The sequence below is a fragment of the Bubalus kerabau genome, chromosome 22 (assembly GCF_029407905.1).
Source record: "Bubalus kerabau isolate K-KA32 ecotype Philippines breed swamp buffalo chromosome 22, PCC_UOA_SB_1v2, whole genome shotgun sequence".
NCBI lineage: Eukaryota > Metazoa > Chordata > Mammalia > Artiodactyla > Bovidae > Bubalus > Bubalus kerabau.
In genome coordinates, this window is record NC_073645.1 from 12044608 (window position 1) to 12067933 (window position 23326).

Consider the following 23326-nt stretch of genomic DNA (forward strand, 5'->3'; position numbering starts at 1 on the left):
ATAGGGTGGGATGGCAAGGAGTGGAATTGCTAGATGTTGATGTGGTTCATTTTCCATAAAGAAAAATATGTGAAATTGAATGCAAAAGCCATCCTTCATCCAAGAGTAGAGCATTAGAGCAAAAATAAGAAAAGACACATACTAGTGATTTCAGAAAGTTCACAGGAATAAAGAACCATTTGCAACCCAGGAGACTCTAGAAAACCTTGTGATTAAACAAGGCAGTCCTCTCTCCGGCCCTCTGTTTCTTCATTTGTAAAAGGAGCGGACCAGATTCAGAATAACTCCGAGATGTCTTCCAGTCCCGTGACTGCACACAATGGATGTGTGAAGAAACCTGTCCAAATCTGTTAGACAAACCTTTTCTTTTTTTTGGTTGTGAACTGATGCAAGGTAGAGAGAGCTTTTTCAAGGCCCTTGGTGGAACACAGAGGTCAGTGGGTGAGCAAAGCAGCTTTTCACTTATTGGACACAACTGTTCACCCTGCTGATAGGCTCAGAGCCATCTGAACATTTTCTCTCCAAGAGGCTGGCAGACAGTCATTAAAATAATTGGACAACAGCTATTTGAGGAATTATGTTCCAAGCCTTAATTATGCCTTTATTTCATTCCTTCTCTGATCATAATCCTATAGGTTTAGGATCTGACCTGCACTCAGTAACCTAAAGAGCAGTGATCCTACTTCATGCCAGTTCAGATACTTTCACTTTGGGGCCCTAACATTCACATACACATCGTTAGCACTAAAAAGAAAAAAAAAATCCAAAGAATTTCTTAAGCAGTTACTTCTTTTTATCTTGTCTGTTGGAGGTCAGAATTTCTTAGATGGTGGGGAGAGTGGTGGTGTGATTCATGGCCTTGACAATATAGTCAGTGACTCAGTACCATTAGATCATTAGAGGGACTCTGTCAAGATTCCCAGTGAGCTCATGGCGAGAAATGGGCCATGGATAACCAGAGAGAGAGAGGACCACTCACCCTGTATAAGCTACACTTTGAGTGCTGAAGGTGTGTTTATGAGAAAGGAACTCTCCTTATTGCACATTTTTATTTTTTTCCTTTAAGGTTCTTTAAAAAATTTTTTATTCATCTTTATTTTTGTCTGCACTGGGTCTTCAGCTCGCAAGCTTTCTCTATTTGCGGATGGGGGGGGGGGGCGGGGGCGGGGGCGGGGCTACTCTCTAGCTGCGGTGCACCAGCTTCTCATTGTGATGGCTTCTCTTGTTGGAGCCCGGGCTATACGTGCGTGGGCTCAGTAGTTGTACTGCATGGGCTTCGTTTCTCCGCAGCATGTGCGATCTTCCCAGACTGGAGATTGAACCCGTGTCCCCTGCATTGGCAGGTGGATTCTCAACCACTGGACCGCGAGGGAAGTCCCACTGCAAATCTTGTAGCACCTTGAAATTCACAGTAATTAAACATTTTTTTTTTTTAATTTTCAGAACTCCCAATTTTTCCAACAGTAATTCCTTCCAAAAGTATTCATAGGCCTTCTTGTATTTCCATGTGGCCCTGGGAGTTATATTTGCATGGAAAGTGGTCAGTCACCAAGGAAACGGTCTGCATCTGTTACACAACCCCTCAATGCAGTTTGCCCTGACCTTCCATCCCAATCCTCCCAACCCTCCCTCTCACGAATACGGAACCACAGATGAGATCATGAGGAAAAGCGGCTGAAACTTGTAAAAGTAATGCTTAAAGGAATCCTGTTGTCTTTTATCCATGGCTCTCAAAGCTTTTCCAAATGGTAATTGTTTCTCACAACGCTCCTGTGAAGCACCTAAGAATCATTATTCCTCTTTTATAATGTAGAAACCAAGAGTGAAGAATAGGAGGGAAGATTTTTATATCCTTTAGCCCTGCAGTGAAGACCATTACGGTCAGTTCGCCCAGCAGCATTGCCTGTTTAAAAATTACCCATGACCAGAGCCCTCCCTCACAGACTTTTTGATTTCCTTGGCCTGGGCTCAGTTCTGCCTGTCCTGGGTTTTGAAGCTCTTTGTGATTCTAATGTACTGTGAAGGTTGAGAACCATGGCATTAGATAATCATCCGGAGCTGTTTCTCATGGGGTTCCATCAGGGTATATCCTGCAAGCACCTCAGTTCAACATGGGCAACTTCACCCCAGCATGGTTCCCCTGCCTGTGTCCCCCAAGGTCCACCATCCAAAGCATGGTCCATGTCCAAATCCTGGATATCATTCTTTTTTTTTTTCTTTTATTTTTTCAGACATAAGATCAATAACATTTGTTTTCCATAATGAATTTTCTGTTTTTAATGTACATCTCCTGGCATTCTGAAAAAATATATTCCTAATTTTCTGTGTTATTTTCAAAGTATTATTTTTATTTAAGTTTAAGTATAGTTGATTTACAATATTATGTTAGTTTCAGGTATACAGCAAACTGGTTCAGTTATATGTGTATATACACACAGACACATACACACACACACATATATATATCCTTTCTCAGATTCTTTTCCCATATAGCTTATTACAGAGTATGGGGTAGGGTTCCCTGTGTTATACAGTAGGTCCCTGTGATGATCTATATTATATATGCTGCTGCTTCTAAGTCGCTTCAGTCGTGTCCGACTCTGTGCAACTCCATAGACGGCAGCCCACCAGGCTCCCCTGTCCCTGGGATTCTCCAGGCAAGAACACTGGAGTGGGTTGCCATTTCCTTCTCCAAGGCGCGAAAGTGAAAAGTGAAAGGGAAGTCGCTCAGTCGTGTCCGACTCTTAGCGACCCCATGGACTGCAGCCTACCAGGCTCCTCCGTCCATGGAATTTTCCAGGCAAGAGTACTGGAATGGGGTGCCATTGCCTTCTCCAATATTATATATAGTGGTATGTATATATTAATCCCAACATCCTACTTTATCCCTCCCCCTTTGGTAACCATGTTTGCTTTCTATAAGTCTGTTTCAAAAGTAAGTTCACTTGTATCATTTTTTAAAGATTCCACATATAAGTGAGATATTTGTCTTTCTCTTACTTCACTTACTACAATAATCTCTAGGTTGACCCATGTTGCTGCACATGGCATCATTTCATTTTTAATGACTAATATTCCATTGTACATATATACCACATTGGATGTCATTCTTGCTTCTTTCTTCTCCCTTGTCCATTCAATCACCAGTCCTAGCAGTTCTGCTTCCAAAGTATTGCTTGGAGTTGTTCACTTCTCTTCTGTTCCAACTTGGGCCAGGACACTGAATTTCTTCCCTGTCTCTTGCCCTACTCCCCTCAAATCTTTTCTCCATTCTTCAGTTGGAGCAACTGTTCAGGCTTTATTTGGAACTCATACAGAGATATAATTCATCTTGCTACTCATTACTTCCACCGCTGAAAATATTCTTTCATGCATTCTCAGCTGGTCATTGTAGCATCTCTCTCATACTTTTGCATATGCTAGTCCCCCAACCTAGGACACTGTTCCTTCCATTCCTTCCTCCTCACTGTGTTACACCTTCCCACCCTTAGCTGCTCCTTTCCTTCTTATGCGCACATCCCCTCTTCCTCTCTAGGTTGTTTCCTTCTCCTCTTCCTCACCTTGCCCTCTTGTTCACCATAGCTTTCTTCGTTCTCATCCGAGTGCTTGGGCTCCTCCTCTTATCCTTTATACATTCCTGCTGTCTGTGGCTCCGAGCCCAGTTCCTCTTACACTGTTTCACTAGACTTCCTTAAAGCTTGTTACTTATACCCCTCTGTGTGTCCAGTTCTGAAGAGTCTCTAACTGTGGCCCTACACCTGCCTTTGGTAGGAGGCTTGGAAAGAAGTGGGGACTTATGGGCCAGAAAGTCCTTGGAAATGGGGCAGAGCCACTGGACCTCCCTTCCTAATAGCTGGACCACAGTTCTGGGATCACCTTTGAGAGAGATGCCCTTTGTCCTTCCTGATCCAAGATATACCTAAAGCCTGGTTTCAGCATCGATCTCCATATATATTTTTAGGCTGGGTGGTGAATTAAACAGGTTCAGGATTGCCTTCACTAATAGAACAATGTAGGGTGGACCCCTGGCGTCCAGAATGAGTTACTGCATGCCCAAGGATTTGAGGTCTCTCAAAATTTTGTTTGTAGTTTAAGCAATGAGGAGAAAGTAAATGTATAGGTATGGGTATTTGACCATATTCTTAAGTCATTTTCCTGAGCATGGAATTTAGGAGGCAGGCCATGAAAAAACCACCAAACCCCTTACAATAACCCTTTCTCTGCTCAGGATTTCTCAACCACAGCACTACTAACCATGGGGCTGGGTAGTTCTTTGTTGTGGGGCTGTCCTGCTCAACATAGGATATGTAGTAGCATTCCTGGCCTCTATACACTGGATTCCAGCAGCACACCCTTCCCCACTGTGATGGTCAAAACTGTCTTCAGATATTGTCTGATGTCCCCGTTAGAGGCAAAATCGCCCTCTGTTAAGAACCATGGCTGGCTCTAATCCCCCATTCCCTGAAGAGCTGTGAAATGCAAGTCATTGTAAACCTTAACATCTGACCATGACAGGAAATTGAACCAGGCTGCACCATCACCACCTTGATGTCTTCTGGCTGGGTGTTAAAAATTAATCAGCTTTCTCTCCCTTTTCCTTGCCTCTCTCTTTTCTGCTAACAATACAGGCTGATTGCTAGTATGCTAACAACACACACTGTCTTTGAATGGTGCAAAAGGCAAGTCTGAATCTGGTCAGGGCAATGGTTGCACAACTGTGATGCGGTTGAGGAATAAGCCTTCCATAATGTTTGTCTTCATGACTGATGAGAGACACCTGCTCTCAGGTGTGATGTATTACATTGCAGCGTCATATGGAACATATTAATTCAGTTCAGTCGCTCAGTTGTGTCTGACTGTGATCCCATGGACTAGAGCACGCCAGGCTTCCTTGTCCATCACCCACTCCCAGTGTTTACTCACTCATGTCCATGAGTCGATGATGGCTTCCAACCATCTCATCCTCTGTTGTCCCCTTCTCCTCCTGCCTTCAATCTTTCCCAGAATCAGGGTCTTTTCCGGTGAGTCAGTTCTTCGCATCAGGTGGCCTAAGTATTGGAGTTTCAGCTTCAACATCAGTCCTTCCAATGAATATTCAGGACTGATTTCCTTTAGGATAGACTGGTTGGATCTCCTTGCAGTCCACGGGACTCTCAAGAGTCTTCTCCAACACCACAGTTCAAAAGCTTCAATTCTTCAGCGTTCAGCTTTCTTGATAGTCCAACTCTCACATTCATACATGACTATTGGAAAAAGCATAGCTTTGACTAGATGGACCTTTGTTGGCAAAGTAATGTCTCTGCTTATTAATATGCTGTCTAGGTTGGTCATAGCTTTTCTTCCAAGGAGCAAGCATCTTTTAATTTCATGGCCACAGTCACCATCTGCAGTGATTTTGGAGCCCACCAAAATAAAAGATCAGTGCAAATAAATAGAGGAAAACAATAGAATGGGAAAGACTAGAGATCTCTTCAAGAAAATTAAAGATACCAAGGGAACATTTCATGCAAAGATGGGCACAATACAGGACAGAAATGGTATGGACCTAACAGAAGCAGAAGATATAAAGAAGAGGTGGCAAGAATACACAGAAAAACTGTACAAAAAAAGATCTTCATGACCCAGATAATCACGATGGTGTGATCACTCACCTAGAACCAGACATCCTGGAATGCGAAGTCAAGTGGGCCTTAGGAAGCATCACTATGAACAAAGCTAGTGGAGGTGATGGAATTCCAGTTGAGCTATTTCAAATCCTAAAAGATGTTGGTGTGAAAGTGCTACACTCAGTATGTCAGCAAATTTGGAAAACTCAGCAGTTGCCACCGGTCAGGAAAAGGTCAGTTTTCATTCCAATCCCAAAGAAAGGTAATGCAAAGAATGTTCAAACTACCGCACAATTGCACTCATCTCACACGCTAGTCAAGTAATACTCAAATTCTCCAAGCCAGGCTTTAACGTGAACTTCCAGATGTTCAAGCTGAATTTAGAAAAGGCAGAGGTACCAGAGATCAAATTGCCAGCATCCATTGGATCATCAAAAAAGCAAGAGAGTTCCAGAAAAACATCTACTTCTGCTTTATTGACCTCGCCAAAGCCTCGCCAAAGACTGTGTGGATCACAACAAACTTAAAATTCTTAAAGAGGTGGAAATACCAGACCACCTTACCTGCCTCCTGAGAAACTGTATGCTGGTAAAGAAGCAACATTTAGAACTAGACATGCAACAGCAGACTGGTTCCAAATCGGGAAAGGAGTACGTCAGATCTGTATATTGTCACCCTGCTTATTTAACTTATATGTGGAGTACATCATGAGAAATGCCAGGCTGAATGAAGCACAAGCTGGAATCAAGATTGCTGGGAGAAATACCAATAACCTCAGATATGCAGATGACACCACCCTTATGGCAGAAAGTGAAGAACTAAAGAGCCTCTTGATGAAAGTGAAAAAGGAGAGTGAAAAAGATGGCTTAAAATTCAACATTTAGAAAACAAAGATCATGGCATCTGGGCCCATCACTTCATGGCAAATAGATGGGGAAAGAGTGGAACATATTTAAGTTCATGGGAAAAACAAAGGTTGTCATGTTATTCTGTTTTCAGGTTAACTGAGATATGATGAACATGTAACAATGTATAAGTTTAAGGTGTACAATGTAAAAACCAGGGTTAGATGCCACAAAGTAGATGGCAAGGCATTAACCGTATGTGTGCTGTCAGGCCTGGGGCCTCTTCCATCTTTGTCAAACAAAGTGCTCACCCTCTCATCAAACACTGTCATGGTTTTCTTTTTCATTACTTGGCCATTCTTTATACCACATTCACACCTAATATTTGTGGAATCCAGGGTAAGAATGAGCTGAAGCCCAGTATCATATTTAAAAGTTACTTATCTAAAAAATAAATAAATAAGTCACTTACCTAATAAATTTAAATAAAATGTTTCATCTTTTTACTTTGACAGTATGCCTTGATGGCACTCTGGAAGGCCAGGCTCAATTTTAGCCTTCTTGGTTCTGCATCAGGATAAAGTAGTGTGTGGGTAGTTGGCTCTTCATTTGCAGCCACCCCCTCCTCTTCCTATGCTTGGCCTTGCTGCATGCCCTGAGGACCCTCTGGGTCTGCTTGTGGGCACCCCAGGCAGAATGTCCCACGTACACAGATCATGGTCTAGAGAGTACATACAAATTTCAGGTGGGTCTGCTCACAAGAGGTTCTTTGCCCTGACAGAAGGGGCTCAGTTGAAGAGGACCAGAGTTGGGCCATTTAAAGAATGGGACAATGCACAGATGGTTCTTTCCAAGTCTCCTTGTTCTGTTCCTCACCCACCCTTTCCTGAAGTCACTTTTTCAACTGAGACTGGGTGTTGAAAAGTGAGAATATTGATAGTAGCTTTAGAGAAAACTTCAATGAAAAAATAAGTTTTTTTATCAATCATCTATTTATCTACCGTCTATCTATTTTGGGCTTCCTAGGTGGCTTGTTAGTCAAGAAGCTGCCTGCCAATGCAGGAGATGAAGGGGACGCAGATTCATTCTGGGTCAGGAAGATTCCCTGATGGAAATGGCAACCCACTCCTGTATTCTTGCCTGGAAAATCCTATGGACAGAAGAGCCTGGCGGGCTACATACAGGCTATGGGGTTGCAAGAGTAAGATATAACTTATAGAGACTAAACAATTCAGTAGTGTTAAGTAATTCACCTTGTGAAACAGATCTCCAAAACTTTTTTCATCTTGAAAATCTGAAACTCTGTACCTATTAAATAACAAGTCTCCTTTCCTCTCCCCAGCCCCTGGTATCAACCATTCTATTTTCTATGAATTTGACTACTTTAGATACTTCATGTAAGTGGAAAAATACAGTATCCTTTTGTGCATTGCTTTTTCACTTAGCTTAATGTCTTCCAGTTTCATCCATGTTATAGCCTGTGACAGGATTTCCTTTGTTGTGAAGGCTGAATAATATTCCATTGTATGCATGACATTCATGTTCATCGTTGGTTCCTCTTTTGAGAGAGATCTGGGTTGATCAACCTTTTAGCTATTGTGAATAGCACTACTATGAATCAGTTCAGTTCAGTCGCTCAGTCGTGTCCGACTCTTTGCGATCCCATGAATCGCAGCACGCCAGGCCTCCCTGTCCATCACCAACTCCCAGAGTTCACTCAGACTCACGTCCATCGAGTCGGTGATGCCATCCAGCCATCTCATCCTCTGTCGTCCCCTTCTCCTCCTGCCCCCAATCCCTCCCAGCATCAGAGTCTTTTCCAATGAGTCAGCTCTTCCCATGAGGTGGCCAAAGTACTGGAGTTTCAGCTTTAGCATCATTCCTTCCAAAGAAATCCCAGGGCTGATCTCCTTCAGAATGGACTGGTTGGATCTCCTTGCAGTCCAAGGGACTCTCAAGAGTCTTCTCCAACACCACAGTTCAAAAGCATCAATTCTTTGGCGCTCAGCCTTCTTCACAGTCCAACTCTCACATCCATACATGACCACAGGAAAAACCATAGCCTTGACTAGACGGACCTTTGTTGGCAAAGTAATGTCTCTGCTTTTCAATATGCTATCTAGGTTGGTCATAACTTTTCTTCCAAGGAGTAAGCGTCTTTTAATTTCATGGCTGCAGTCACCATCTGCAGTGATTTTGGAGCCCAATATGAATATGGATGTGCAAATCTCTGTGAGACACTGCTTTTAATTCTTTTGGATATATATCCAGAAATGGGATTGCCGGATCATGTGTCAGCTGCATTTTTAATTTTTTGAAGAAACTCCATACTGATGCACCATTTTATAACCTCACCAACAGTCCATGAGGGAGTTCTCCACATCCTTGCCCACTCTTCTTATTTTCTGTTTGTGATAGTAGCCACCCTAATAGGTATGAGATTGTATTTCTCCAGTAACTAGTGATGTTGGATATCTTTTCATATCCCTGTTGGCCATCTGTACATCATATTTGGAGAAATGTCTGTTGAAGTTCTTTGCTGATTTTTAAATTTGGTTCTTTAATTTTTTATATCAATGAAGAATATCCACAATGATAGAAAAAGGCTATTCAAGTACTCTTCCCTTTTCTAACCACCTACCTGAAGTTGAATTTTGTTTACCCGTTTCAGTCAATATAACATATTACCATAGAATAAGTGAAAAAGTAGATATGAGAATCCAGCTGCCTTCCATTAAGTCAGATAATGAAGAGACTTGCAAACATGTAAAACAATGCTACTTTTCACTTATATTTTTGGACAATTATTTTTCACCAAAAAATAAAATGTTTATGTTAATATTTAATGACTTCATTATTGTTAGTTTTAGGTCAATAAATATTTTTAAGGATTCTCAGTTTGTTTAAAATTAATTTCATTTTTGGCTGTGCTGGGTCTTCTTTGCTGTGTGGAGGCTTTTCTCTAGTTGCAACAAGCGGGGGCTATTCTCTAGTTGCAGTGCCAGGCCTCTCATTGCAGTGGCGTCTCTCGTTGTGGAGAACAGGCTCTGGGGCTCAATAGTTGCGGCTCGTTTGCTCCAGAGCACAGGTGCACACACAGGCTTAGTTGCTCCAGGGCATGTGGGATCTTCCCGGATCAAGGATGGAACCCGTGTCTCCTGCATTGGTAGGCGGATTCTTTACCACTGGGCTACCAGGGAAGCCCTAAGGGTTCTCACTTTTAATCTCTAAAACAGAAAATAATGATAGATATAATCAGTATTTTTTTAAAAGTTCTTGTTTATCCTCAATAATTTTTAAGAGTAAAAGGATTTGAGAAATCAAAAAGTTTTATATATACTGTGCTAGAAATGTTGAAGAACTGAAAGCAGTTAGTTCAAGTGGCCCAAGACTGGTTCAGAAGAAGAAACTTTCTGAGATAAAATAGAAAATAATATGTATCACTAAGAATTTTAATAAATTATTTCTAGATGGTGATGGAAAGTGGGGATTGGCTGGTTGGTGGAGACCTTCAGGTGCTGGAAAGAATACGGTGGAATGATGGGTTGGACCAATACCGCCTGACACCTCTGGAGCTCAAACAGAAGTGTAAAGAAATGGATGCTGGTATGTAGGCTGACTCTCCTGCATTTGTTAATACTTCTAATCATCCTCTGCTTATAGAATTAAGGCTATCAGGAAACAGCATGTTTACAGGTTTGAAAAGTTGAAAACCTTCATCTATTGATATGTCTCAGTTCAGTTCAGTTCAGTCGCTCAGTCGTGTCCAACTCTTTGCGACCCCATGAATTGTGGCATACAGACCTCCCCGTCCATCACCAAGTCCTGGAGTTTACCCAAACTCATGTCCATCGAGTTGGTGATGCCATCCAGCCATCTCATCCGCTGTCGTCCCTTTCTCCTCCTGCCCCCAATCCCTCCCAGCATCAGGGTCTTTTCCAATCAGTCAATTCTTCACATGAGGTGGCCAAAATATTGGAGTTTCAGCTTCAGCATCAGTCCTTCCAATGGACACCCAGGACTGATCTCCTTTAGGATGGACTGGTTGGATCTCCTTGCGGTCCAAGGGATTCTCAAGAGTCTTCTCCAACACCACAGTTCAAAAGCATCAATTCTTCAGCACTCAGCTTTCTTGATAGTCCAACTCTCACATCCATACATGACCACTGGAAAAACCATAGCCTTGACTAGATGTACCTTTGCTGGCAAAGTGATGTCTCTGCTTTTGAATATGCTGTCTAAGTTGGTCATAACTTTTCTTCCAAGGAGTAAGCGTCTTTTAATTTCATGGCTGCAGTCACCATCTACAGTGATTTTGGAGCCCCAAATATAAAGTCTGACACTGTTTCCACTGTTTCCCCCTCTATTTCCCATGAAGTGATGGGACCAGATGCCACGATCTCAGTTTTCTGAATGTTGAGCTTTAAGCCAACTTTTTCACTCTCCACTTTCACTTTCATCAAGAGGCTTTTGAGTTCCTCTTCACTTTCTGCCATAAGGGTGGTGTCATCTGCATATCTGAGGTTATTGATATTTCTCCCAGCAATCTTGATTCTAGCTTGTGCTTCTCCCAGCCCAGCGTTTCTCATGATGTACTCTGCATAGAAGTTAAATAAGAAGGGTGACAATATACAGCCTTGACGTACTCCTTTTCCTATTTGGAACCAGTTTGTTGTTCCATGTCCAGTTCTAACTGTTGCTTCCTGACCTGCATATAGGTTTCTCAAGAGGCAGGTCAGGTGGTCTGGTATTCCCATCTCTTTCAGAGTTTTCCACAGTTTATTGTGATCCACACAGGAAATCATAAAGCTTAAAGCTTCCAATCATAAAGATATGGAAAGCTTATAAAGTTGAACTGCTGTAATATTATGCAGCTATTAAAAAAATATACACTGACACATAAAGATACCCAAAGTATATTTGTTAAGTAAAAAAGCAAATTTCAGAACAGTATGTATAGAATAATCTCGGAAAACAAAGTAAAATGGGATAATTTGCTTTTAAAACCCAAACCTACTTCTGTGTGTAGAAGTGGAAATGTCTGGCAACATGTGAACCAACCTGCCAATGACAGCAGCTACCTCTAGGGATAAAGTGGGGCCAAGGGGAAGGGAAGATTTTCACTTTACATATTTTGAAAAAGAGAGAAAAAGTAACGATAGGATGATGGATGATTTTTATATTCTATTTTGGGCTTTTCTGTATTTCCTAAGTTTTCTATAATGGATGTACATTAATCCATTTCATAACCAAAAGAAAAATTAAGCCTCCCAGGACTTCATCACTAAGTGAAGTAGTTTTGAAGATTTCCATAAAGTGAAGATGTGTTTTTATATCTTTAAGTTGTTAAGATTTTGCAGATTCCAGAAAATGTTCCTCATCAATATTCGCCCCCTAGGGAAATGAGGCTGGAGCAGGGCACAAGGGGACGGATCGATACCAGCCCCTGCCTGAGCTGTGGTTTGTAAGAAATGTCTTGGCAACTAATGTGTTCATTTCTGAGTCAGGCTCTCCCTTTAGGGCTTCCTGCCTGTGTCCTATCTCTGTCTAAAAAGTCTGGTACTGTTACCTTTGGAGTAACACCCCTAAAGATCCAGGTGGTTTTCCAGCTGGTTCTTAAAAGCAAGCAGATATACTCAAATTCATGTTTTTTTTTAAATGGCTGAGTAATATTCCATTATATATAGGTACCACATCTTCTTTATCCATTCATCAGTCAGTGGACATCTAGGTTGCTTCCATGTCCTGGCTATTGTAAACAGTGCTGCTATGAAAATTGGGGTACATGTGTCTTTTTCAATTATGGTTTTTCTCAGGGTATATGCCAAGCAGTGGAGTTGCTGGGTCATATATGGTAGATTTATTCCTAGTTTTTTAAGGAATCTCCATACCATTTTCCATAATGGCTGTATCAGTTTACATTCCCATCAACAGTGTAGCAGGGTTCCCTTTTCCCCACATCCTCTACAGGGTTTTAGTCAGTTCTAGCGAGGTGGATGAACCTAGAGCCTGCTATACAGAGTGAAGTCAGAAAAACGAATATAGTATATTAATGCATATATATGGAATCTAGAAAATGGTATCAATGAACCTATTTGCAGGAAAGGAATGGATGGATATGTGGATGTAGAGAACGAACTTGTGGACACGGTAAAGGAGAAAGTGGGATGAATGGAGAAAGTAGCATCTATATATATATATATATATATAAAATCAGGTGTAAGATGGATAGCTGGTGAGAAGTTGCTGTGTAGAACAGGGAGCCCAGTCTGGCACTCTGTGATGGACCTGGAAGGATGGGTGGGGGGCGGGGGAGGTGAACGTATGTATAATTATGATTGATTTTGTTGTTGTATGGCAGAAACCAACACAACATTGTAAACATTTTTTGAAAATTTTAATTAAAAAATAGAAGAAAAAGCAAGTGGATATAACAAGTACACTGAACAATAAACACAGCTGCGTCTTTTTCTGTTCTTGAAGGCATTGCATGTCTTTGATCTTGGTGTTCTGCTTTCACTCCCCAGATGCAGTGTTTGCATTCCAGCTGCGCAATCCTGTCCACAATGGCCATGCTCTGTTGATGCAGGACACCCGCCGCCGGCTCCTGGAGAGAGGCTACAAGCACCCGGTCCTGCTGCTCCACCCGCTGGGTGGCTGGACCAAAGATGATGACGTGCCCCTGGACTGGCGGATGAAACAGCACACAGCTGTGCTCGAAGAAGAGGTTCTTGATCCCAAGTCAACCATTGTTGCCATCTTCCCATCTCCCATGTTATATGCTGGCCCCACAGAGGTGAGCAGTTCCCTGATCTGGGCTCTGGGACTCACAAGTGCAGGATCAAGTCTCACTTAGAAAAGCAAAAGCTCTTCTGGGATTCTTCTTTATGAACAGATTCTGACATCTTTTGGTCTCTTTTTATCTGACCTGATTATGTTTCCATATAGTATTTGTGGGGCTTCCCTGGTGGCTCAGAGTCTGCCTGCAATGCAGGAGACCCACTTCCTGGGTCAGGAAGAACCCCTGGAGAAGGGAACGGTAATCCACTACAGTATTCTTGCCTGGAGAATTCCATGGACAGAGGAGACTGGCAGGCTACAGTCCATGGAGGTGCAGAGTCAGGCACAGCTGAGCCACCAACACTTTTCACTTTTCATTTGTAAAAATACTAGCAACACCAAATCAAACCTATCATATACTGCCTTTGAGACTCTGCAAGCTGGTATGTGAACAAGGTGGATAATACAGCTTACCTGGGTTATAGGGCAAGATGTATCTAGCCTAATATATCAGAAGTTACCACTTACTCTTAAGTGATTCACCATGCTCAGTGAGCTACATTAGAAGGGAGAGGATATTTTTAAAAGCTTAATGTCTCCCTTTCATCATAACACATTGGGCCTGTCAAGTAGACTTCCTTTGTCGCACAGCACCACCCGTGTAGTGGATATGAACAAGTCTGCAGTAAGAATAATGAATTGAAAAGGTCATAACACTTTGGAATGCTCCAAGGTGAGTTGAATGAATTATCTTCAACCAGATCAAATTTCCAGGCCCCTAGCTCTCTTCCCTATCCTATTTCTATCTGAGCTTGAAAGAGGGCAACTTGTTTTGAAATCCCAATGCTGTGTTGAAATGGAATCAATGTGTGCATATGAATGTTAATTAGCTCATTACTGGCAGTTACATGGAATTCCATGGTAAGAGATGGAGTTTGTAATCTCCCTTAAACTGTGATTTATTTTGAATAGGGAGGAACTGAAAAGTAAAATTCACATAGTTCTATGGAACAGTAAGATCTGAGTGTTCGTCGTCTGTTAGTCTGGAGAGATTACAAACTATAACCCCAGGTTCTAAGAGGGAAGGTTCTTATCTTTAAAGCTCCTATGTTAATTGCTCAGTCACGTCTGACCCTTTGTGACCCCACGGACTGTATGTAGCCTGTCAGGCTCCAGTTTCCATAGAATTCTCTAGAATACTGGAGTGGGTTGCCATTTCCTTTTCCAAAAACTCCTATATTCTTCCCAGTAGGACAATACAGATGAGCTAAGAGCAGCCTTGGACACCTCACTGACTTTCTTACAATTATTAGTTGACCCACATTGCTGAATTACTTTTGAAGCAGAATAAAGGGATGTCTCCATAAACTGGGGCCCAAAGGATTGGCCAGTGGTGATCAGCATGTCCTTGATGTGATATTTCCTAGGTCCAGTGGCACTGCAGAGCCCGGATGGTTGCAGGGGCCAATTTCTACATTGTGGGCCGGGACCCTGCAGGAATGCCCCATCCTGAGACCAAGAAAGACCTGTATGAACCCTCTCACGGGGGCAAGGTCTTGACCATGGCCCCTGGCCTCACATCTGTGGAAATTATTCCATTCCGAGTGGCTGCCTACAACAAAGCCAAGAAAGCCATGGACTTCTATAATTCAGAAAGGTAGGTTTTCCGAGGAAAATTCTTTAATCAACCTTTGTATGACTGGAATGATGAGAGAAAATTTTGGGAAAGCTCCTAGCTGGAGTGACGGTCCCTTGTAAGCTCAGACCTGGTCTTGCACATTCTTTGTCCCCCAAAGATGTAGCACATCTTGTAACAGATGGTCCTTAAGTATTTCCTTTCCAACACAAATTCCTTGGGCACGCTTTGAGTGCCTGGCACGTTACATGAAAGGGTTGTATATACAGAAAAAGATTTCAAGTGTTAATAGAGCACTCAACCATGCTCAGAGCTCACCAAGGAGACATGCCCTATGAACTGAGAGGTGCCGTGAGCGCTGACTGCAGAGCTGCTACGATTTCCGGGTCTTCTGCAAGTTCCTTTACTGAAAATTTACTGAACTGCTTAACTTAGAAAGGTGCAGCATTTTACAGAAAGAAAAAAATGTAGTTTCAGAACCCATAACATCCTCCTGGGGTCTTTGAAGATGTTATTTACCTATGCTGAGTTCTTTGTTGCTACCCTATGACAGGCACAACGAGTTTGACTTCATCTCAGGAACTCGTATGAGGAAGCTGGCCCGGGAAGGCGAAAATCCCCCAGATGGCTTCATGGCCCCCAAAGCATGGAAAATCCTGACAGATTATTATGCGTCCCTGGAGAAGAACAACTAAATGGCCTTCAGAGCCAGTTTCTTTTTGAATTGCTCTTTGATTTCTTTTTCTATTTTTGTGATTACTTTTCAATTGCTTTTATTTAGTTTATATATATGTATATATACCACACATGTGTGTATGTATGTGTGTGTGTATATATATAGTATATACAGTAAAACTGAAGACCAAACTTTAGCAGGTAAAAGAAATGTTATCATTTCAGAATGAAATTACTTTTCTACTGCATCTGAGCAGTAGCTCCTAGATTTCTTAAAGCTCTGACCATGTGTCTCCTTTACTTGCCAAAAAGTAAAGCATTTTTTTTCCAGCTGAAGTCTTGCCAACTTGCACTCTCCCATGTCATATACCAACAGAAGAAATCAGACGGGCAGCTTTCTATATAGCTGTGAAAGAAAAACAAAAAAAAGAAAATCTCACCCTAGATGAGGGGGTGCTCATGTCAAGATTCTCCTTTGTTTCCCTCATGCCCAAATCTAGCCTTAATGCTCAGACTCTTCTGTACGATTGGAGAAACCCAATGAGTGAAAATGTGAAGTTAATCTCAGAGAGATATGCAATCTAGTTCTGCCACGAAAATTACATTGTCTAATAAGTCTTTTTTCTGTGAATAATAGAACTCCAGTTAAATGGTGACTTTTAATTAAATGGCGACTTTTAATTAAATAGCATATAGGGCTTTGATGAAGAGATGTGCACTCAGGCCTCAATCTGGGAATGTGGAGACTTAATACTTTCTCCTCTTTGCTGTGATCATTGTGTTCCACGGAGATGCTGCACCTATTAACTGCAGTGGCATCGGCTGGGACCAGACCCAATTCAGACCCATCAGACTATTGAGCTGCTGGAACTGGACAAAAACATAGGAAAAGTCCAACCTTTTCATCTTACAGGTGACCAGACTAAAATGATGGACAAGCACTGGCTTGATGAGAGCACTGTAACTGAAGGGCCAAACTGGCATTTTGGAAGCGCTGGTGGCACAGAAGGAGCACCCGGCTCTCCCGCCTCAGGCTGATATGCCTTCTGCACTGCACAACACAGGAGCTGGGTCTGGTTCCTGTCAACTGCTCAACAAAACTCCTTAACAGAGGGCACTTAACCAGTTTTCTTGGATGCTGAAAGGTCCAGAGGTTTTTAAAACCCAGCTGATTTTATTACACTTGAAAAAAACTTTTCCAAAGACTCAGCATGCTGTTCGGACATCCAACCTCTGATGGCTTTACTCTCTGGGAGGCAATCTGGCCCCTTATGTGTAATTCCGTGTTGCTTAGGAATATATGAAAAAATAGTACCTTTTGTAAATAGGTCTCTCTGGAAGAGACTCTGCAAAGAGAAAACTGTGTTTTTCATAGTTTTTTTTTTTTTTTTTAAAGAAAATGCTAATCCAAGCTAATGAAACTTCTTTTGAGAAATAGATCACAATGGCCACAGCAAAGTATGACCATCTTTAATAGTAATAGTGCCTATATTCATGTAATCAGAGGTCCTACTGCCTTCTTAAAAACAGCATGTTTATTGAAAACACGAGACAAGACGCAGTGCCTTAATCAATATATTTTGTGAGTTTTTAATATATTTAAAACTGCTCTTCTGCTTCAGTAGTACTTAGTGCAAATAACTATTTCTATGTACAACTGATGCTTATTCTTATTTTAATAAATTTCCAAGATAAAAGCTGAGTCTTTCCTGCCTATCTTTTCAAGGATTGGTTGATATGTGTTGGTTGAAGCCCCTGTGAACTGGTGTAATTGGAGAGAAACAGCAGCTCTTCCCAGGGATGGGGGAGCCTGGTGGGCTGCCATCTATGGGGTTGCACGGAGTCGGACACGACTGAAGCGACTTAGCAGCAGCAGCAGCAGCAGCAGCTTTTAGACCATAATTACAAGGCTGTTTAACCTCTGTTTGTGTCATTTTTAAACTGTGCTCTCGACGTGCAGGCACAGGATCTCAGCCAACACTGCAGTTCCTCAGGGACCTCACCCTGGGATTTCAATGCAGTGGGATCTGGTGACCTTTAACTTTTCCTTAATTTGTTCCCTTTTCTTCAAAGTGCCTCCAACAAGCTTACGCAGTTCCAGCAGGGTCAGAAGTAGCTATGCTTTTCCACAGCACCCACTGCTCCACTCACGTCCGCAGTTGCTGCTGGTGTATTCAGCGGCCTCGACACAGGCCTGCAGATGTGGGGTTCTTTCCCTCCTAGAGTCCCTCCGTCTCTTCCGTCTTGAATGTTTCATGCAAATTTTTGTTCCTGAACTCACTCTAAACAAAACTGGTGTAACAGCCAACTCAAAGGTGCCTTTGTTACCACTTTATCTTTCTCTCCAGATCTTTACTTGCTGGCTCCTGGACAAAGCAGAGCAGGGAATGTGTAAGCAGATAAAGACAGAAGTGGTATTGAGGGAGTAGGCCAGACCGTACAGGGCTGTGTGGAAGGCACATGTGAATCACTGATTTGTTCGGATCGTGGTGGACTTACACCGATCAGCATTTATATCAAGCCTACAAGACTCCTTTCCAACCCATCTTTCTTGCACGAAGAAACACATCTTAGTGATTTGAAAACAGTTAAGTTCACTTCTGCTTTTTCCTCATCTTCCTCCTATTACCTTTTAGGTCCAGTATAGATCTTCAACATACTTTCCTAATAGGTAGGTAATCAGGAAATCAGGTGAGCACAAGAACAACCAATTGTTTTTGTGGAGCTTTTGTCTTTGAGATTTTGAATGATACAGGTTTCTATTATATATGCATATTCCCATTACCAATAATGCATAAATTATCAAGAATTAACTATAGATTACTGAAAGAGTAAACCACTAATTTTTCCTTCCCCATGGCATGTATTTAATTTTTTGGTCAATATTAACTATTATTGGGCCATTCATTATACATACTCACCAATGGTTAAAGTGATGTATATAAGCAATTCACTTCAAAGGTGCCTATTTTAATGTTTTTTGCTTATATTTTAATTTTATTGAACTTACTAAAATAAATGGGCCACTGTCTAGAGTTTGGACATTTTTATTTGATAAAAAAAACCCAGACAAAATAAATACTTTTTTTATGGAGCTAGGAAAGAGTGATAATGCAAAGAAGTCTTGACAAACTGAGAACCAAATCTTTTACATTGAGTCTTCTATTAAATGGTTTTTCAATGCCTTATCTTTTGTTACTGAGGTACTCACCCCTCCTTGCCAAGCTATTACCATTTCCATAGATTTACTAATTTGGATTAACTGTAGGGAAGACCACTTTCAATTAGAAATCTAAATTACAGAATGTTTTTTAAAAAATAATACAATTTTATTACGCTCAAATCCATAAGCCACAAATGGGCACAGCTTTTTAAATGTCATAACATGTATTTGTAATTGCTGCCATTGGTAATACAGACTTTATTTGGTAAAGTTCTTCCATATGGTTGGCTTGTTTCGGAAACTCAAACCTGCTCTGCACTTATTTTACTAAATAACTTTTGTGAAAGTTCTTATATGCCATACAACGTATTATACACTTTATGGGAGGTAAAGAAAAACCTTGATTTACTGCATAAGCCTGCTTTCCATAAACAGTTGAAAAGTACAGTTCAGATCAGGTTCAAATAATAATGGCCCGTGTGTCTGTGCTCAGTCACTTCTCTCTGCAGCCCATGGATTGTGGACCAGGCTTCTCTGTCCAAGGAATTTTCCAGGCAAGAATACTGGAGTGGTTTGCCATTTCTCCTCCAGACCCAGGGATTGAACCTGGGTTTCCTGCATTGCAGGGAGACTCTTTACCATCTGAGCCACGAGGGCAGCCCCAATAATGGCCTGCTGCTGCTGCTGCTAAGTCGCTTCAGTCGTTTCCGACTCTGTGCGACCCCATGGACTGCAGCCCACCAGGCTTCTCCGTCCATGGGATTCTCCAGGCAAGAACATTGGAGTGGGTTGCCATTTCCTTCTTTCATGTAAACAACTCCAATACTGATCTGGTCTTTTAAGCTAGTTAAAAGAATGGCCTCTATGAATGTATTCACCGAGAAGAACCTACATTTATAGAAGATAATTCCATCAACTACTAACAAGGTTGTACCCTACATCTTGTCCTCAAATTATATTAAAAAAATTATATAAAGTACCAGATCTTTGGATATTCAAAGTAAACAACCAAGAAGAGCTTACAGCTTCCAAAGAGTCAAAGAAACACGTTTAATAAGCAGAAACACCAAATACATGGAAGTGTCTATGACCTGTCTACCTAATGTCATGTTTTATAATTTAACAAGTCTATTTACAAGGCTGACAGCTGTCAGTAGCTAACAAAGTAGCCAGTTTAAAGTTCCGATGATCAAGTCAGTATTGCTAAGTGCCCAAAATGTCTATCAGCGTGGGCACTGGTGCATCGGTGTGCTGTTCAGTGAAAACTGGAATGGGAACTTACAGCACATCTATTTCAGCATCTCCATTACTGAACAGATAAGGAAATGGAGGCCCGGAAATGTGAGACGACTTCCCTAAGGACACGACAACCTACAGGCAGTCACTTTCTAGTTCCCAAAGCGTTTTCATGTGATGCCTAAAACCACCACAGAAGGTATACATTATGATTTCTATTTACAGATAAGGGAACAGATGCCCACAAATGTAAAGAGATTTTGCCCAAGGCTACACTATGTGTATGCTCTCTACCACACACTGTTATTAAGAGTTCCACAACTGCGAATGGAAGCCAGAAAGCTGCAAGTGGACTTTACATGACTTATAATAAATATCTGCACAACTTCTTTTGCTAGAATGTAGAAGGATGCAAAAGACGTTCACTTCCATAGTAATAAGAAAAATCCACACAAAAGAAAAATAATACTTTTCTATGAAACTAGCAAAGAACAGTGGATGCAGAGTCTTCTTCATGAACTGACTTCCAGGGAGAAATAAGCCCTTCAGAGGGAGCAGAGCGCCTTGGTCCTTTTTTATACCAGGGTAGACTCCTAAGTCTGGATATATTGTTTGGAAGAACAGGCCTGGCTTAGATGGGAGACTTTGCAGGCATGAGGAGAATTCAGTTAACATTCAAGACAGTAGTGATTGAAATCAGGAAAAAAACATTTTAAAACAAACTGCTAGGCTAGACAAGTACCCTTTCTGGATTGTATAGAGAAAATGGCAGAACAGGGGTTGGAAGTCTTATATAGTCTCGTGGTGACTGGATGCCAGAACCCTGTCAGACTGAATACAAAGAACCACAAACATCTGACCATCAGAAGAACAGACTTGTACTTCCTGGAAATAAAACAAAAATCCATGTTATACTTCAGTCTCCACTGTTCTTTTTTTACAGCTACTATCTTGAAAAAAATGAATTACAAGTTAGAAAAACAATCATTGTGCTGAAGAGTTTGGCATGCCAAGCAGCATTCCATCCCTCATCGAGTGGTAAAACCTATGGGACTGCACCAAGAAGTCTCTGAAGGCCTGCCCACACAAACTGGAATGTGTGTTGCCCGTATGTCCAGCATGCCCGCCTGAGTCATAATACTGCCCTTTACTCAGTAGTACAGGTCTTGTGTGACCAGCTGGTCATTTACCTTTTGTGTCTAGCCACATTCTGCACAACATTCCTTTCAATGAAACACCACTCCTTTTGTAGTTGACCAGTAAATCAAGGTCGAGTTAACCCTTGAATAAAGTAGGGGTTAGGAGTGCTAACACTCCGTATCCACAGTTCCCCTATATCCAAGCTTCTAAACCTGCATTCAAGCAAATGCAGGTAGACTGTGTAATATTGTAGTACTAACTGTTGAAAAAAATCTGAGGATAAATGGACCAATGCAGTTCAAAGCTGTGTCATTCAAGAGTCAACTGTATTTGTTCTCAAACCATTTAAGCCAAAGGAGTTCCTGAAAGGTCATTCTCTTAAAGCTCCAGGGGTGACCTTTTAGTTGGGTTTGCACACTTCTAGGATTCTGAAACTTGTGTGGGGCAATGTAAACATTTGGAGTTCATTTAATCTAGCAGAGGAATAAAAGAAACTTTTTTAAGCAATTCCTGTTTAAAAAAAAAAAAAACCTTCTGGAGCTTTCAGAGTTCCTAACCTAAGTCCACTTTCTTAGCCTCCTATGATCTTAAGAGGCTCCTCATATCCTTCAAATAAACCCTTTATTGCTTGGGTGAGCTCGAGTCGATTGCCTGCGACAGGACCCTAACGGGCACTCTTCATCAGACTGCAACTGTGGCCCAGGGGACAGTGCTCATCTCCCCAGACGTGTCTGCAAAGGACTCTGCTTACTAGATGATATACGAGCAACCCCTGTTTGAGTATCTTGGTCATTTTTAGAATTTCTGGAAGCTGCGTATCCTCAGGAAAGTAAGGCATACACCACTATGTTCTATTCTCAGCTCCAAATCTTGCATGTCAGTAATTATTTCAATGTTTGGCTCTAGTTTTACCAACCTATTATGATGCGCAAACCTGTGTCCTGAATGCATTCCATACTGGCCCTAACATTCACTGAAACTATATCCCAAAGCACACAAGCTTTTATCTAAAATTGTTCTCAAGCAGATTTATAACAGTAAATGTTAGACAATCACAAAAATATACTCCCAGTTCAGTATTTTGGTAATGAGACCCTTATGTTCTATTAGTATTAATAGTGTGTATGCCAGTGTTAAGAAAGGATGTTGTGTTTTTACTCACATGCTAAATGCTTTCTTTTAGGTTTGATCTTGTTTGCATTTGGCATTTGTGCTATGCAGGCATACCTAGGACATTATTGTGCCTTTTGCTGCAGACCATTGCAATAAAGCAAATCTCTCAATAAAGTCACACAAATTTTGTTTTCCTAATGCATAAAAAAAGTTGTGTTTACACCATACTGTAGTCTATTGAGTATGTAATAGCATTATATCTAAAAAAGCAACGTACATACCTTTAAAAGTACTTTGTTGCTAAAATATGCTAACCATCATCTGACAATGCAGGGTTGCCACAAATCTTCAATTTGTAGAACAGACACACAAGTAAAAGCACTGTCTGTGAAGCACAATGAAACAATGCATGCACTTTTATCTTCTCAATACAAGAGCCTACTGTATACCATAGGGAACTATATTCAGTATCTAATAATAACATACAATGGAAAAGAATCTGAAAAAGATTTTATAGACCTATATATACTTATGTATATAAGACATATAGGTATATGTTAAGTATATATAGATACATAAAATCAAATGTGTATGTGTATATCTGCATCACTTTGCTGCACACCTGAAACTAACAAGAATGCAAATCAACTATACTTCAATTGAGAGAGAGAGTGAGCACTGTAACCTTTGAAATGATTAGTAAACTATCTTTGGTTACTAAGTTAATAATAATTTTGGTAAAATCATTCTGTCAGCTTTAAATGGAATGATTCTGTGGCTTTATCTGAGGCTTCTAATTGGTGCTGGGGTTGTAGTCTTGCAAGTTACATGCTTAGCATATTAGAATTCTAGTCAATATTCAGACACTGACCTTAAGAGAAACTAAAAAAGGAATTACAAAATATATACATAATCCAGTTCCTTTCCTTTATCCAGAAGCTGTAATATTTGTCTACAAATAAAACAATTCCAGCTGAAAAACAAATTCCTACTGACGAATGTGTGTTTATTCAGGCACACTCAAGGCTTGAGACATCCGCGACACCAAATCTTCCAGTTATAGATACTAAGTAATGTTAGGTTACTGTGATCATATAGGCTATTTAAATTACTCCAATACAGCTACTGATCA

The 23326-nt window shown here is 41.1% G+C and overlaps 1 protein-coding gene and 1 pseudogene across 1 annotated transcript in view; one reads left to right on the forward strand and one right to left on the reverse strand.

Annotated features, from left to right (window-relative positions):
• PAPSS2 (3'-phosphoadenosine 5'-phosphosulfate synthase 2) overlaps positions 1 to 17227 on the forward strand; it is a 94882-nt gene extending 77655 nt beyond the window's left edge. The window contains exons 9-12 of the mRNA XM_055560728.1: positions 9922 to 10057; positions 12979 to 13247; positions 14659 to 14888; positions 15421 to 17227. Of these exons, the coding sequence (XP_055416703.1) occupies positions 9922 to 10057; positions 12979 to 13247; positions 14659 to 14888; positions 15421 to 15562 (777 nt within the window). The 3' untranslated portion in view covers positions 15563 to 17227. The remainder of the gene's footprint in view (positions 1 to 9921; positions 10058 to 12978; positions 13248 to 14658; positions 14889 to 15420) is intronic.
• Positions 6660 to 6777, reverse strand: LOC129637169 (uncharacterized; annotated as a pseudogene).
• Positions 17228 to 23326: the final 6099 nt, after the last annotated feature.